Source organism: Salvia splendens, chromosome 15 (genome assembly GCF_004379255.2).
Source record: "Salvia splendens isolate huo1 chromosome 15, SspV2, whole genome shotgun sequence".
Lineage (NCBI taxonomy): Eukaryota > Viridiplantae > Streptophyta > Magnoliopsida > Lamiales > Lamiaceae > Salvia > Salvia splendens.
In genome coordinates this window covers 12,386,823-12,404,385 of record NC_056046.1, presented here as the reverse complement: position 1 = coordinate 12,404,385, position 17,563 = coordinate 12,386,823, and the positions used below count along the sequence as shown (strand labels likewise).

The 17,563-nt window shown below is 39.3% G+C and overlaps 2 protein-coding genes across 4 annotated transcripts; one reads left to right on the top strand and one right to left on the bottom strand.

Moving 5' to 3' along the window:
• Window positions 1-1,139: 1,139 nt before the first annotated feature.
• LOC121767453 (protein IQ-DOMAIN 17-like) lies at window positions 1,140-3,520 on the bottom strand. Its single transcript, XM_042163720.1, has 5 exons — window positions 3,108-3,520; window positions 2,847-3,038; window positions 2,532-2,771; window positions 2,311-2,463; window positions 1,140-2,240 (listed from the first exon to the last, which is right to left on the bottom strand). The coding sequence occupies exons 1-5, from the start codon at window positions 3,243-3,245 to the stop codon at window positions 1,587-1,589; spliced, it is 1,377 nt and encodes a 458-aa protein (XP_042019654.1). The 5' UTR covers window positions 3,246-3,520; the 3' UTR covers window positions 1,140-1,586.
• Window positions 3,521-9,691: 6,171 nt separating this feature from the next.
• Window positions 9,692-12,521, top strand: LOC121769474 (uncharacterized protein At5g39865-like). Of its 3 annotated transcripts, none has more exons than XM_042166290.1 (2): window positions 9,692-10,821; window positions 12,362-12,521. In XM_042166290.1, the coding sequence occupies exon 1, from the start codon at window positions 9,865-9,867 to the stop codon at window positions 10,789-10,791; it is 927 nt and encodes a 308-aa protein (XP_042022224.1). In that variant the 5' UTR covers window positions 9,692-9,864; the 3' UTR covers window positions 10,792-10,821; window positions 12,362-12,521. The 3 variants fall into 3 exon arrangements, with proteins under 3 accessions (XP_042022224.1, XP_042022226.1, XP_042022225.1); XM_042166292.1 differs by lacking the exon at window positions 12,362-12,521 and adding an exon at window positions 11,811-12,218; XM_042166291.1 differs by lacking the exon at window positions 12,362-12,521 and adding an exon at window positions 11,360-12,218.
• Window positions 12,522-17,563: the final 5,042 nt, after the last annotated feature.

The following is a 17,563-nucleotide window of genomic DNA, read 5'->3' as shown; positions in this document are numbered from 1 at the left end:
TCAACAATTAATGCTTTCTACTATTTCATTTGTATAAAAGCCCATTATATTGAAGATATCATAGGCCCATGAAATATAAAATTTGGTGGAGCCCATTAACAATATACTATTGTCAGTAGTATCCCAATTATTGTCACGATTTACTCAAGGACCTTCTTTTCGAAATAATTTTTATTTTATTCCAAGAAAATTAAGTCGAATCGTATTGAAATGGGGGCTCATAATATGTTAATATAAAACTTTGTGTTTATAATTAGCTTTCTTTATATATGCTATGCACTTCTATGATCTATCCAATGAATAAGTTATAAAGCCCATACCTGAATTAACACAAAGTTCAGTTTAGCCGATTTCTACAATTTAATCACAAAACATTACATTAAATCTCGTGTCGAATTAGAAATATTGTAGTTAAAGTAGGACGGAGGGAGTATATGTATAGATATATTTTCAATGTATTTATTTTAGTACTCCCTCTGTCCCGGCTAAAATAATAGTACATTTCTTAGCCGGCACGAAATATTAGGAGTTATTAATTAATGTGGTTAATTGAAGAGAGAAAATGAGTTGAATATTTAATTGGAGAAATGAAAAGTTAGTTAGGTGTTAATTGAAAAAAGAAAGTTAGCACTCTCTCTGTTCGCGAATAGGAGTCTCGTTTTTCATTTTAGTCCGTCCGCGAATAGGAGTCCTTGTTCACTTTTACCAGAAATGGTAATAGAGTCTCACCTTCCACTAACTCATTCTATTCACATTTCATTTAAAACTAATACATACAAATGAGATCCTTATTCTACTAACTATTTTCCATTCACTTTTCTTAAAACTCGTGCCTCTCATAAATGAAACTTCTAATGTCGGACGGAGAGAGTATCATATATTAGTTGAAGATTTTGTGTGTTACTAGTACACTTTATGTTTTGACTCGAGATAGACTAAAAATGCAGTGAATATGAAATCTCTTATTTGAAACTCTAGCTCCCCATTGGTACGGGCCGGATAGCTTTAGGAGTTTCCCATGTATGAGAGTTTTGGGCTTTCAGCTGCTGAAATTTAGTCTTTCAATTTAACATAACCGACATTGCTTTACAAAATCCATTGAAATTTGAAGGCATGAGAAAATATTGGCGCAAAAAGAAATTTGACTATTCAAAAGGCGAATTCACAACTCAAAGTACCACCATCATCACCTCATATCTTGGAAGACTAAAAATAAGATGGAGATCAAACTTCCACTCCCCACATGGATTGAAAGAGTTTGTAAAAAAAGGGGATAAAGAACTATAGTTTTTTAACCGACATTCGAATTGACAACTAAATACTGGAAATATAATTCATGAGGTACAATGACTAAGCTGAAAATGAGATGCTTAGTGGCGCTATTTTAGCATAAACAAAATAAAAAAAAAGGAAAAGAAAATCCAAACTAGAGTTGCCAACTAAATTAGTTATTCTTTCTTCAATTTTGCTGCCATTAACTCCTCGTCCTTTCCTTCATCAAATTTTAGGAAACATGAAATTGAGGCTGACATTGTCACCTGTCCTACTAACCGTTATTTCTGCACGCAAATACGCATCCAGCATCTTCATCTCAACCACCGCCGGAGTTCCGTTGTCGAGCACGGAGATATCTCGCCGCCCACACTCTCTGTGTAGTATGAATAATTAGACTGTTCCTCCATCCCTACGTACCCGGCCTGAACGCTCTTGAAGCTCGGACTTCTTTGATTCTGCCCCACGTTATTGCTTCCGAATCCGAAATTCAAGCAATACGGTTCCGGTACGGGGTACGAGAGGCGTTTCCTGGCCCCCGATCCGCCGCGCTCTCGCTCCGGCCCGCTCTGCGATCGGATTCTCGCCTTCGCGGATTCAGTCGCCGCCATGTAATTAGGTTTCTCAGCGGCGACGCGGTGCGCGGAGCGCAGTGACGGCGTATTCGCAGTGGAGTAGCTGCGCGGGCGGATTTGCGGCGATCTCGTTCTGGATGCGAGAGACGGCGTCGACGGAGCGAGCGATTTGTGGTGGGGAGAAGCAATTGAATGGCGGTGTATGGGGCTCTGGCAGAGGGATCGGCGGCTGTTGGTTGTTTTGAGGGAGTCGATCTGGACGGTTTTGATGGAGGATCTGCTGGTGGTCTCCCACTGCTTGGTGGCCATCCACTTATCCAGCCAGTTTGTTCTGTTGACTAGCTCGCTTTCGTCTCCGTTGTAGGCGCTCCTGTCACTGTCCAGTAGGTTGTTCTGGAAAAAAAATCAATCAATTTTCCGTTGCATTGATTCCAAATTGAAACAGGATAAATTGATTAATGACCTGCTGAGCGAAAGCTAAAGCCAAGGACTTTTCATGCGCCAATGCTGCTTCGTTCCTGGCTTTTAGTATAGCTTCAAGCTCTTCCAGCGTGCGCGGGCACTCCAATTGCGGCCTCCATTCGTCAGTCACGCAGCTTCCCTCTGTCTCTGTGGACTAAGAATTTATCATGTGAGAGATATATAGATATTTTTATGAGTTGGAGTGGAGTTATGGTGTTTTACTCTAGAGTTTCTGTGTCTGAGGTACTTAGAGGAGTCCCGGAAATTGGTGGTCTCTGCGAACATGGAGCGTCTCCCGGAGTCATGGGAGAGGCGGGCGCGATGATCGCGTACCCGCGCCTGAACCCGCAGCAGCGACTGCATGCATTTCATGGTCATGTTAGCTTGCTTCCTTACGTTCTGCCCTCGGATTAGAGCCTGCAGCTTCACTATTCCCTTGAGCGCCACTAATGCTCTCCTCGCCTGCAACCACTTAAACCTAAGTCCCCCTCTCTGCGTAATACTCGTGTATACTCCTATCATTTATAGATAAACTACCAAATAGCCTCTGAAGGCAGTTTGAATGACTCTCGCTGCTCCCGTCTCATTGGAGCTCATCCGGATCATCCCCACCGCAACTTTCGCAGTCGCCACCTCGATGGCATGCCTCTGCTCAGGATGCATCACCGGAGCTTCTGCGGCATTGTTGTTGGAATGTTTCCTGAACAGCCATCTCCTCCTCTCACTCTTCTGTGCAATTCCGTCATGCCAAACTTGTCAACAATACGAAAAATCTTGTATTTATAGTATGATATATACCTTGGCTTCGTCATCATGGTGGTGGTGTTCAACTTTCCTGCGGCAGCTCTTGCTATCGGCATCATCGGAGTCTTTGGTGGGAGAACGGAAGGCCCGTTTGACGGCGGTGAGCCAGGAAGTAGAGCTCTTCTTGGCCATTACATGTGCAGGAAAAAGGTGAAATATGTAATTCCTTCAGGATTCATATATAGAACAATTATTGGTAGGGGAATGGGATTAAATAGTAATGGGACTAATCTTTGATTGGGTGCTTATCTGTTTTGCAGCATCTAAAACTGTATAAGCCTCTATGGAGAGAAGTAGGTATTTTTGTAGCGGCATGGTGACATAAAATTTAGCGAGAGGAGAGGAGAGGAGAGGAGAGAGAAAATGATAGTCATAACATAAGATTCCAAGGACCCCATAAAAATAGCAGCGCATTTCTGATTGCTTTTACTGTGTTGCATAAATAATGGCTGACTCCCCCTTCAGGGCTTCACGTGTTATGTCATACAAATGCAATTGTAGCTGCGCCTGAGCAACCACGAAAGACACCCAAAATATAATTACGAAATGGGGTGTGTGTGTGTGTGTGTGTGTCACACTATATTTTTATGTGGATTTTAATTTACCACTCATGTTTTCTTACCACACCTGTAAATTAATAAAGAGTATTGGATATCCCTTAATGTACTTTGTAATCACGTGTGTTTGTTTCCGATGGAATTTTTCGTTATTGGATTAAATAATGCAGGTCCTGGCGTATAAAAGTTGGAGCAATTATGTTTACCGAATTCCGACGACGTTTGTATATTAGGCTCCATTTATTTAGATAAAATTATGGATAATGATAAGAGGAGCATCAAAGTATGTGAATCATTGAACTCGGTCGACTAGAAAAATGTAATGGATATAGAATCTGGTGATTGAAATGCTATCTATGCAAATAACGTTAATAAAGAGAGCTCCATTAAAAGTGATACTATTTGTTTATGTATATATGAGCTTGAAAGTGTGTGTGTGTGTCAGTGTGTGCGTGGTGTTTGTATGATTATGAGAAGCGGCCAGTGTATGATTGCCTTTCTCGATACCACCTCGCCCCTTACCATTTGATGTTTTCGTTGTCGCATTGCACAGAGAGAGAGAGAGTTCTCCTTTTAATAAGCTTTTGCCATCACTAAATCTTTTTTGTAATCTCATTTTGCATTCTAAAATTAGAATCAATCTAGGCCAGAAAAGAAAAACTCCGAAACTGAGAAAAAAAGAAAAGATGAAGAATATAAAGATTGGAGATGATAAATCCACAAATCCGAATCGGTGAGTGCAGGGAATCAGTAAGTATTGTTTTCTGGATAAAAGAGACGTTGGATAGTTGGTGCTTTTTAAAAAATGGACCGGTCAAACTTGTTTGCTTCTGCTATTTCAGTTTCCCAATTTCTAAATTAAACTATTCCAATTGTTTACCTTTTTTTTATTTTCTCAAGTCGAATGCATCTGAAAGTGAAACTGCAAATTCGCTGGAGAAATAACCGTCCTTAAGTCTTGCCGCACAACTTCTCATTCCTTCATGCATCGGACTTAAGGACTGATGGAGGGTTCAAATGGTATTTATTGGATGACTGAATCAATGAAATAAGGTGATTCACACCCTCGTTGTCCGAATTCAGGGGTTTTTAATTAAGATGACATGAGATAAATACACATTTATTTCACACCATCTTATATTATTTAATAAAGATTGCATGAGATAAAATTATTGGATGCAAAATTTGTTGATAGAAATCAAGGGATAAACGCCACTCAGAATAGTGAGGGGGTGGTGGGTTGGGTTATGATTTATTTTTTCAAATTTCAAATTTCAAATTCTGTAAATACATTTCATTTTTCATTCAACATATTTATTTCTAATGAATTAATTATTCTAAAAAAAAGAAATCGATGCAGAATGAAAATGCCATTCTCAAGCAGCCATGGAAATGATCGTAGATGTACTGAGAGCACCCGCAACGCGTGCCGTTGCGGTGCCTTATTTCGTTTCGGAGGAACGGAACCGCGGCGGCACGCGTTGCAGCCGCCCGTGTCGTCGCCATTCCGTGCCGGGTGCCGTTCCCGCGAGACGCGGCACGACACGTTCCGCCACGCGCCGAGGCGATGTGGCGGCCTCCCATTCGACGCGTGACGCCCACTCGCTGCCCCGCGAGTGGGCGTCGTCACGGTGACGCAATAATTCGATTTTTTTTTTAATTCAAATTTAATAATAATAAAAAAAATTTGCAACGGTATTGTTACCGTTTTTTTTTGCCGTTTTTTATTTTTTTTTAAATTTATTTACTCTATAAATACTCCTATTTCATACTCATTTCACTCACAAACACACATCTATTCCTCTCAAATCCTCTCTATTTCCACCCCAATTTTCATCTCAAATCAACTCTGTTTTTCTTCTCCCAAATTTAATCAAACTAATTGTGTGCTTTTTATTTTTTTAAGTTTAAGTTGTAACTTTGTTTTAATGTTGTGTGTTTTTTATTAAAGTGTGTTTGTTTTTTTATTAAAGTGAGTTTGTTTTAATTGAATTGAGTTGGAAATAAAAATAAAAAAATGAAATTGAATGAATAGTAATTTAAGGAACGGAGGGTTGCAGGTTCCGTTCCTTAGTTAAGAAATGGAGTAAAAAAGTACAGTGGGGCCCGCAAATAGTAGTTTAAGGAACGGTTTAGGAACGGTATAGGAACAGCGTTGTGGATGGCCTGAGACCGCGAGGATGTTTCAAGACTATATAGGCTGCTTGATTTAATCATGATTGCCTTTCCTTAGAGAACAGAACACGCTAAAAAAACCGAGGCTTTAGAGTGTCCACTATAGGCGAACAACCCCAATAGCCCGCCCTTTTTTGTCCACGGCCTCAGTTTATTTGTCTGCGCCCATAAAAAAAATTGTCCGCAGCTATAAGGTGGACACTTCCAATAGCCCTAAAATTTTTAGCCACTTATCATTTTTTTTCGTCTATATTAAATCAATTAAAATTATCAGAATGTAAATAATTAGAAAACGAGGTAATTTGGACCGAATATTCGTTGTATTCGAAACGGTAAAATTATACAACGAACATTTAAAAATAATACAAATAAAAACGCCGCCACCGTATACTCGGTGGCGGAGTCGGATTCCTCCTCCTCTTCTCCGCCGCCTCCCCCGCTGCCACCGGCCGCCCCTGCCAAATCCTCATCAGACAAGCCTAGCCGGGGCTGGATCCGACTTATGAGTTTCCAGTATATACCCTTGATAATCGGGTCGGTTGCGGTCTCGTAGAAACGACAGTTTTCCTACAGTTGTTTCATCAACTGCACATCTAGGTTTTCCCTCAAGACCTCGTGGGGACCAGGGGCTATGGGTTGCGGTATAGGGGCAGGCTGCGGGATGCGCTATCCAGATGCAGCCGACCATATGCGGGAGGAACTTCCAGCCACTCTAGCACTTCGGATAGAGGCATGTTGTCCCGGAGGGCGTGGGCGCCTAGAGTGTGTAGCGGAGGGCTCTTCGGTTTGCTCGTCGTTGAGGTCAAATGATTGCGAGCCGTTGTTGTAGTCCCCGGCTATGTTGTGTCTAGTACGCTTCGCCCCAGGAGCTCCTGCCCGCTCTTGCGCACAGATGACCTTGAATTTCGGACAGTGCTCGAGAACAAGATACTCCTCCCACATGGTGAACTTCGGCCAGCCTTCCGTGTTGAATTGGGTCATAGACAACGCCTTCACATCGGCTTCGCTTCGGCCACTCTCAGCACTAAGCAGGTTGTTCTCGTATATGCCCGCGAACCGCTTGGTGGCATGCAGAATCCTAGACCACTTTTTGCGGAGCTGTTCCCCGTCACGTGGTTTGATGCCTCGAGGTTTGAACACGTCGTATGCCAACAGGACGCGCTTCCAAAAGCTCCCCATGGTCTGATCGGTGCCCACTATGGGGTCCGATGTGACGGCATCCCACGCCCGCGCAACAGCAATGGACTCTGCTTTGGTGTAGTGCGTGGCTCGTCCACCGCCGGCGCCGCTGCCTCGCTGCCGCCGCCGCCGCCCTCTCTGCCACCGCCGACGCCGCTACCCGCGCCCCTGCCGCCACTGCCAGCGCCGCTGCCGCCTCTTCCGCCGCCCCCACCGCCATTGCTTCCACTCGCCCCACCGGACCCGTCGAATCTCGTCGGAACGGGCATATCCACGCGTGCTGCCGGCGTATTCGGTATGCCCGGACTAAGCAGACTCATCATCGTCTCCAGTGCGTCTCGATCTGCATCAGTGAAAGGAGATTGGCTGGAATGGAAAGGGGTCTCCGACCGCGGATGGTTAAGCGCGTCCAGGTTGGGTCTGTAATCTCCAAACGCCGAGCGGTTCAAATTCCTCTGAAAAGGTTGGGGCGTGGGACTCGACCTCCACGGCTGAGATGGAGGAGGAGTTGGACTCGATCACCACGGAGGGGGAGTTTGATTCCAACCCCACGACTGGGAAGGATAGCCGCCATATCCCGATTCGTCAGTGCCCGGTGATTCATCGTCTCCACCGTGCATTTTTTTAGAGTGAAAGTGTAGAGAGTGAATTAATGGAGAGTGTTTGAATTTGGTATAAAATGGGTGGTGGAGGAGTGGTATTTATAATACAATTTTCGAAAAAAAAATTCCGGCGCACTATAGGCGCGACGAGGTGTGACCGGCGCGTCCTCGCACTCTTTTCGCCGGAGGGCCTTCTGCCCCAGAAATGGCGTCCGCCTCGGGGCGTACACTGCCTGCACTATAGGTCGGTGGGGCGACGACAGAATGGGGGCGGCGGCGTGCCGCCCCTATAGTGGATGCCCTTAGTGCCGCAGCCGAACAAAAATTTGAGCTTTCCTAGGACTAAAATTTGTATGTTTATAATTTTTCCTTCTCGACTATAATTTCCTGGCTCCGTCCCTAACCTCTAAGTTGCCAATACAACAGGACGAGAGTGCTTTAGAGATTCTGTCAGAGGAGAATGCTGCTTTTTGAGAAATTTTTTTTGCTGAGACTGACCTCCAATGACGCTCACATGTTGGTGAACATGCATGAGTGTGTTCATGGTTTACCCGAGATGCTTGGTAGCATCGATTGTATGCACTGACACTGGAAGAATTTTTCTGTGGCATTGATGGATGCATTCACTAGCAGCCACTTTGGTACACATTCGACTACCGCGATGGAGGCGGTTGCGACCAACTTATGTGGGTCTAACAAGTGTACTTTGAAGTCGTTGGGTCTCATAACGACTTCAATGTGTTGAACGAGTCCCCTCTGTTCAACGAATACTGTGTTGGACACTCACCAGATATACCATTCATCGGCAACAGCAAGCCGTACAATATGAGCTATTATTTGGCAGATGAGATTTACCCACGATGCCCAGTGTTCGTGATGACGATAACGTGCCCGAAAACCTCAAATAGGACGTTGTTTGCTCAGAAGCATGAGATGACTCGAAAAGACGTGGAATCCTCCAATCACTGTGGGCTATAGTTAAAGGATAGACACATTCGTTGTACTGAAATATAATCTCTGACATCATATATGCATGTATCATAAGGCATAACATGATAGCTAACGGACAACATTGTGACTGTAGTAAATGACACCCCCCCTTCCCCCTCTCTCCCCACACTGCGCCCACAATTTCACGAGTTTGCAGCCCTCCATGCTTCTATGCGCCAAAAACAATTCCACGCAAATCTGTAAGATGACTTGATCGAAGAAATATGGACAAGCACCAACGTTTTCTAGAATTGACACACTTTTTCATTTTTCTTTTTAGTTATTTTAATTTTTAAGTATTTTTTAATTTTTAATATTTTTAATAAAGTGTTTTCATGTTATATATTACTATCTGGTATTTCAATTTTAAAAGTAAAATAATTAATATTGCAAATTAATGTTCTAGTATGATGAGAGAGTGTTCATTATAAAAATTAATGATCTAGAATAGATAAAGAAGGGAATAATGACATGACTTGACTAGAATCATGCTAATAAGGTTAGTACTACAAATTAGTAGAGTACTAGTTAATTCATTGGTTTCATGGCTTTGCTTGGCTACTCTGCCAACTCGGCCCATTTCATAACTCTTTGTCAAATTCTCCCTAAAAACAAAATTTACCCCACTTGTGAACCCAAAAGGCCAAGAAATCATTAATTTTTTTTTATTTTTGCCATAATCATGATTTTATTATTAAAATTTATATAAAATTATTGTATAAAATTTGAATTTTGATTGTGATCGGTACATATCAATTTAAGGGGGAAAAAACGACTGGCGACTGAACCAACTAATAAATTCAACTTTTGCAATTTTATTTAGATTCGATTATTCAGATCTTCTATATTTTATTCCTGGAAGTCAATCGTAGCGAGTTTGATTTGTAACGTTAATAATGAAACATTAAATGGTGCTTCATATTATCAACACTAGCCTGTTCATAAATGAAGTTGACTAACCTTCAATTTTGTGCAAAGTCCATTCTCGAAATGAACAAATATTTATGGGCAATGGCCAACATTTAGGAAAAATATTTGACTATATTAACTGATTTTTGTAAGAATTACGCTAACTTCCAGATGCTAAGATATTACGGAGCTATGGCTATGCTTTAAATCCCCAACTACAATGAATCTACCTTCGTTTTCAAATCAAACCCAATATTTTAAGCGCTAAAAGCAGAACCTACGCACTTCCAGATTTCAAAAATTGAAACTTCTCACACTCACAAACAGAGTAACTAAACAATGGGTTGTGTTTCCTCCACGCTGCTCAGCCAGGAAGAAGAGTTCTCCCAAATTGGCGGCGCCGCCGCTTTCAGCAACCACATTGTGTCCCTCACCTCCACCACCTACGGCTTGTTAACCCTCGACCCTCCGCCGGCGCAGACCACCACCGTCGCTCCCACGCCATCCCCGCCGCCAAGGATAACGCTCGGCTCTCTGTTTCCCAGCCCGCTATGCGAGCCCCGTTCCCTCCGATACGAGAGCATCAATTCATGGGACCTTATGTCTGGCCTCGACGCCGATCGTATCTCCCACTCCCCGGCGATTAAATTGACCGCTAATCCCTCGGGGAACGAGGAGAATGCTTGCCCCAATGTTAGGGTTTCTAATTCGTCCAAGGAGGTTAGCGATTTGGGGAAACCCTCTGCGGTTTTGGAATTGATCGATCGGTATGAAACGATTAGGCCGCCGAATGGGGAGAACAAGGTGGTGATCTATACGACGACGTTGAGGGGAGTGAGGAAGACGTTCGATGACTGCAATTCCGTGCGGTCGGCGCTGGAGGGCAATAGGGTTTTGGTATGCGAAAGGGATATTTCAATGGATAGAGGGTTTAGGGAGGAGTTGAGGGAGTTGATGAGTGGGAGAGAGCGTGAGGAGACGATCCCGCCGCGAGTGTTTGTGAAGGGGCGGTACATAGGCGGAGCGGAGGAGGTGATGAGGGTGGTGGAGGATGGCCTCTTGGAGGAGTTGCTGAAGGGGGTGGAGAGAGCCAGGGAAGGGTATGTCTGCGAGGGATGCGGGGGCGGGAGGTTCTTGCCGTGTTTTTCTTGCAACGGGAGTTGTAAGATGGTGGTGGCAGCGGCAGAGGATGGAGGGGAGACTGTGGTTGCTAAATGTAGTGATTGTAATGAGAATGGTTTGGTGCATTGCCCTATCTGTACTTGAGCTCTTTGACCTCCTACTTATCTTATTTAGGTAATTTTTAATCAGTACTTTGTCTAATGATATTTAGCTTCATGTTTTATGTTTTGATGCATTTTCTTTCTTGCTTGCTTGTGTTTCTTTGTTTGATTGCGCGCGCATGAGTGAAAGTAATTATAAAACAACATCAATAATAGTAGTATTTAAAAAAAACACCCTTTTTCCTTTTAAAGGTCAGGTGCCTTCATTATATAAACATTTGTAAAGAAAATCTTGATTTTTTTAGTATTTTAGTATTTGCACAAATGGAAATACAACATATTGTTTAGTTTTAATCTGTTGTCATGTATATTATAATGTACAATGACTCTTCTAGTAATCAGTGATGTATGGGTTCCATGACATGCAAGAATAGAGTAAACATGGATATATTTAGGTGAGTGTAGGTTGCTGGTAGAGAATTTTGTCAGAAGTTTCTTATAACTATTGCTTGGTCATTTTAAATACATGAATGTCTAGGTTAAAAGTAATGCTGGCTGGCCTTTTCATTACCATGGTTTGATGGTTGCAATGTTTACTAATCTTGAAATAGGAGTCGCCGATGTCCCTTACACAGCTGCCAGAGGAATTTTCACAATTTCTAGTAGTGATATGAAACAGGAAATATCATGCAATCTTTAAGTTTCTTATGCACTTTTCTGATTAGGACATCTTCTGGAGAAAGCTAACCTACCTGCATCGATTATGTGATGTTCCTTATTTGAGCCTCGTGACTTGAAAATTGTCATCCAAATTTATTCTTTTTCTTAATCAACTGTTATATGAGGCTTTAAAATTATCTTTAGGGTGATAGTGCCAGCCATTTGTATTATTGCCTTAGTACAATTATCTGAGGATCCTTCTTTATTAAGATCCATGGTTGGATATTAACTACAGAGATCTGTAGGGGCCTTTTGATACTTGATTGTGAAAAATTCCATAAGAAAACAATAAGTGCTAGTTACATGTGATTGCTCTAACACTAAAATGTTCAAGTGTAACAGCTTGTGATCTGAAGTATTTTTTTTACAAGAGTCCATGTCATGCCTTATAACTAGAAGAAATCGGAGGTCCCATTTTAGAAGATCATTCCATAAGAAATGAGGATGTTAGCTATACCATAAACATGTTGTTGTCGCAATTTAGTTCTGTTGTCATGTAACATGGGCTTGAGATCGTTTTTATTTAACTTGGGGGAAGAGGAGATGTGGGATTTGATTTCTGAACCCGTCTGCTTATAAAGAAAGCCTTCACCGCTTCGATGTCCCTGAAGGGGCAGACTTGTGATGGTTTTGAGACATCATTAATGGAATGAATATATTCCAAACTTCTTACCCCCTGTAGTCCTAGATTCTTCTGTGTCAATTTGTTCTCGACTTCCAGTTCTGCTTTTTTGGCGCTTGATTTTGTTACTCCTTTGTTCAGCTATTGAATTTGATTATTATTTGGGTGATATCATAGTGTTTTCTGGGGAAATTTAGCTTCCGAATTTGACTAATTTGCTATCAATGGTACCTATGCAAATTTGTTTCCTAACATTGATATTGTGGTACAGAATTTGTATGTATTAGTGGGCCCGGCTGATGGAATGAAGCTAAATATGAGATGACCTTGAATGATATTTATCGGAGCAACTTATTATGTTTGTGTTACTAATGGATAAATCAATAATACTACTATATTGTTTGGGTACAATAAATTGGCTTCTTATCTTACGCTAATCTAAACTGCATTATTGATTGGGGGATAATATTCAGTAATTCAGTATTATTCCAGTTCTTTCACCTGTTCTTAGAGTCAACAATTTTTGGTGGCTTTAGAAGAGAGCATCCAAAACATGGAAAAGAAAATGTTAGCACAAATCATCTTACTTTTGAGCTATGAAAAAAAAAACAAGTTAAAAGATAACTATGTCTATGCGTATAGAATCTATTTGAATTAATGATATGTAGTTTAGCCATAACAATGTATAATCAGCTATGGTTATTAATAATATGTTGATTATTTCATTTATGATAACAAATTTCTATAGGTAATCAGAGAAACAACGTTTTTTTCCCTTTTTCTGGAAACGCCTCATTTGTAAGAGAAATTCGGTTTACACTTTAAATGTCCCCAATCTTTTATAATTTATTTTGATTTTGTCTAGTACTAGTAGCTAGGTTATTGCGAAGTTTAGTTAAAATTTGATCCGTGCTAATTGTGAAACTCAGTAAAAAAATTATAAAATTTGAATTTATTCTCAATTATCCCATGGTGAAAATTTATGGTCGCCTACGTGTAATATATTGTTCAACGTTTTTTATTAATAGAAAAAATTGTTTAGTTTTTTTCAGGCTGTTTTCAAAATTGTGAAACATTCCAGAATTTTACTAAAAAATTGCCAAATTTATAGTATTGTCTCATTACATGCATGTGTTATCTCAAAAAAAAGGAATTTTTTTAAGGCAGTTGATTATGGTGCATCCGCAACCTAGCTGATGAAATATAGCATCTTACAAAATAAAAAAAAAAATCCCCAAAATTAAGACTGTTAAATTTTAAACTTGTAATCTGTGTTGATTCACTAAAAACTGACTGATCCCAAATCCAACAACACAAAAGATGAATCCAAATTGAAGTCTGATATATTTCAAATTTTATACTAATGTATATTAAAGCAGCGCCGATGCTACTGTATATGAAAGGAGACAAAACAAGTGTGTCGTATTGAATTATAGAGTATTTTAAAATATCTATCGTAGAAGTATGCACAAACGTGATACATATCCATAATAAGTAATATATTTAAAATTTTCGAACTATGCTCTATATTGAAATATTTTCATCAACTCAATGTATGTGTTGGAAAATCCGATTTCAACATTAGGGTGCATCTATATAGTAAGGCGATAACGAAGTTTGTTTTTATTCAATGGTTTGGCGTTAAAAGATTGCTATCAATAGGGTGAAAGAAAGTGAGACATCATACACAACAATTGAATATTTTATATCAAAGTTAATATAAGCATGAGGAATTTGTGCTGAATAGATATATATTAGTCGACCTACTTATGATTAGCATCAGTTGAAAATAAATAGAATTAAAGTGCTGATTATTGGCCCACAACTTCATCTTGAGCTATGATTAAACAAAACGTTGTTGGTCGATTATTATTTTTCTCAAGGTAGGCCCGTCGGTTAAACCGCATATTTATTCTCCTCTCCCATCTTGGTTTTATTTTTCAACATTTATTCTAATATTAATAGAGCATAATAAATATGGTAAGGTGTTATTTATGGTGCTTTGAAAACGACGATTGGATGGGACAAAATTATATAGTTTTGTTTTCAAGATTTGGACTCTTCGTAAGATGAAATCGTCATCAAATAAGAGTTGAGGTCATGCATAGTAGTACTATGTCTTCTATACCTTACTATCCAACCCAGAACTAGGTTATACTCGTATGTTGATGTCATAAATATAAGGATAATGTATATCAATAATGGGATGTATTCATTTTCTTTTCCTATATTTCCTCCTTTTTCCTTCTTAATATCAGCCATTAGATTAGAGAAATGGACGGTCAAGATCAACATTGGGTAATTAATCACGTGTTGCATTATTTGTCCTATTGTGTGCATTATGAGGGTACAATAGTAATCTAATAATGGCTGGAAACCGCTACGAATAATGCACCACATGGTCACGAGTAATGCATATAATTGACTATATAATGCACAATATGTGACCTGCAATGCATACGAATAAGATGTACCATGTTATGATGTTTGGACACACGTTTCTTGTTTCCCCTAAGGGTTTAATAAGCTTAGGGGCTAGGGTATAGTACGTAGACACGTATGTAATCTTCACATGGTAATGAGTAATGGATATAATTGACTATATAATGCACAATTTGTGAACTGCAATGCATACGAACAAGATGTGCTGTGTTATGATGTTTGACACACGTTTCTTGTTTCCCCTAAGGGTTTAATAAGCTTAGGGGCTAGGGTATAGTACGTACGCATTAATAACAAATTATAAAACGATACGAATAATTCACCAAATTGTCACGAGTAATGGATGCTATTAACTATATAGTGCACAATATGTGAACTGCAATGCATACGAATAAGATGTACCATGTTATGATGTTTGACACACGTTTCTTGTTTCCCCTAAGGGTTTAATAAGCTTAGGGGCTAGGGTATAGTACGTAGACATTACTAAATGCACGTATGTAATCTTCAATCCGTTGATTAACCCATATACACAATACCTCTAATAATGCATAATATACTGAGATAATGACAATTAACAGCTACATAATGCACTACCTAAACCAAATAATGCACATACGTATATTCCAATAACAACAATTTGTTAGTAATGTCTACGTACTATACCCTAGCCCCTAAGTTATTAAACCCTTAGGGGAAACAAGAAACGTGTGTCAAACATCATAACATGGTACATCTTATTCGTATGCATTGCAGTTCACATATTGTGCATTATATAGTTAATAACATCCATTACTCGTGACAATTTGGTGAATTATTCGTATCGTTTTATAATTTGTTATTAATGCGTACGTACTATACCCTAGCCCCTAAGCTTATTAAACCCTTAGGGGAAACAAGAAACGTGTGTCAAACATCATAACATAGCACATCTTGTTCGTATGCATTGCAGTTCACAAATTGTGCATTATATAGTCAATTATATCCATTACTCGTTACCATGTGAAGATTACATACGTGTCTACGTACTATACCCTAGCCCCTAAGCTTATTAAACCCTTAGGGGAAACAAGAAACGTGTGTCCAAACATCATAACATGGTACATCTTATTCGTATGCATTGCAGTTCACATATTGTGCATTATATAGTCAATTATATGCATTACTCGTGACCATGTGGTGCATTATTCGCAGATACCAAAATGTGGTAGTTACTTTTCCGTCAAATGACAATAATAACCCTGTAATGCATACAACCACCTTCTATAATGCAACACGAAACCAGTTTTATAGAATCAATCTGATCCGTTGATGCCTTAGATCTAACGCGTAATATTAAGAAGGAAAAAGGATCTAAGATGTGAAAAGGTGAATAACGCTCCCCTATCAATAATATTTTAACTATATAATTGTAAGTTCATATATAAATTTGCACATTAACAAATTTGATTTAAAATTTTATTCCACAAGTATCAAATAACAGCCTATAAGAAATTTTGTTGAGACTAAATTTTGCAGCCAGAAAGTATTCTTGGTATATGTATTTCTCAATGTTTAATGTATATGTATTTACATATCGCGAAAATTATATTCCACCTATCTCTTGTTAAGTGATTCATATTCTTTTTTTGGACGTCCAAGCTAAGTGAGTCATTTCTTTTTTGTTATAACTCTTAAATCTTATCTCACGTCGACTTGGTAATGTTCCTAGCTCATCTATGTAAGTATGGATAACACTCCTCCTTATAAGTCCTTTTAAGTGGTGAGTGACCCATTTCTAATGCCCAAGTCAATGATGAATTTTATCTCTTTATCTCTTCTCTTGCCTACCCACGTGATGGAAGTCCGATGTGTCCTTTCGGCCACACGTGAGGGGGCATGTTAAAACTCTTAAATCTTGTCCCACATCGACATGGTAATGATCATAGCTCATCTATATAAGTATGAATAATCCTCTCCATTGTAAGGTCTTTTAAGGGGTGAGTGACCCATTTTTAATAGGCATTATCTCTCTTACATTTTTCTCTCTATTTTTTCATCTATCTTACTTTATTCCTTCCACAACTAATAAAACTCCCTTTTCTTATATTTTGTGCTAAAACAATGTTTCACTTAACGAGGGACATAAGGAGTACTTATATGTTATAATCACTTATAACCTGAAAATCAAGCATTAACGTAGATCAATAAAAAAGAAATTAAATATTTAAAATTAAGAATAGTTCATGTGAACAATTAATGATGTATCAACGTTAACAGATAATTGAAGTGTCGTCATAATTTGAATTTTTTTAGTTTATATTCTGAACTTTCATTATTATTTTAAAGACGCGAACTTTACATTTCTTATCAATCATGGTCTGCGTAATTGAAGAAATCTACAATTTAGGTACGGAACATTTAAAAGAATAAATGGAAGATGACGTCATTTATCAAACAGTTGCCGAAATTTAGGTCATGAACCACCCATATACAAACAGACTTGAACTGCATCAAAAGGCCCTAACTTTTCGCTGTGTAACAGCAGAGGCCCCTAACTTTTAAAAATTCCATCAGAGGGATCTAACAAAATATGTAATCACAAATCGTGTTTTTTCAGACCATAACAACCTCATTGCTTGGAAGGGCAAAACCGCCCTTTTGTATGGCCGCTACTGCTGCATGCACTGTTGATGGGACATGCGAAAGTAATTGATGTGACAGCAAAGCATGGTTCTTGTCCCCTATTATTTTCCCACGCTCGGACCTGCATTGTAATTTATTAAGCCGAAGTTTATTTTCATTTCACCCGCAATTTTTTGTTTTCATTTCATATTTATTTGACTCAGTTCAAGTATTTTCGAAACCATTGATTATTCAATTCCCTTTTTAATGTTATATGGCATTGTTGTTGACAAATTGTTAGGATAAGATCATCTATTAATATGGTATAGTATAATAAAGTTGACTAATGAAATTTAAATAAATCATAGAAATAAAAATAAAATAAGCATTTGTCCTTATTTACATTTTTTTATTAAATGGTACGTTT

Coding starts and splice junctions, on each gene's coding strand:
- LOC121767453 (XM_042163720.1), bottom strand. CDS start 3,245: ATGGCCAAGAAGAGCTCTACTTCCTGGCTCACCGCCGTCAAACGGGCC. Junction 3,039..3,107: donor ACCATGATGACGAAGCCAAG/GTATATATCATA, acceptor GGAATTGCACAG/AAGAGTGAGAGGAGGAGATG. Junction 2,241..2,310: donor CTTTAGCTTTCGCTCAGCAG/GTCATTAATCAA, acceptor TTTTTTTTCCAG/AACAACCTACTGGACAGTGA.
- LOC121769474 (XM_042166290.1), top strand. CDS start 9,865: ATGGGTTGTGTTTCCTCCACGCTGCTCAGCCAGGAAGAAGAGTTCTCC.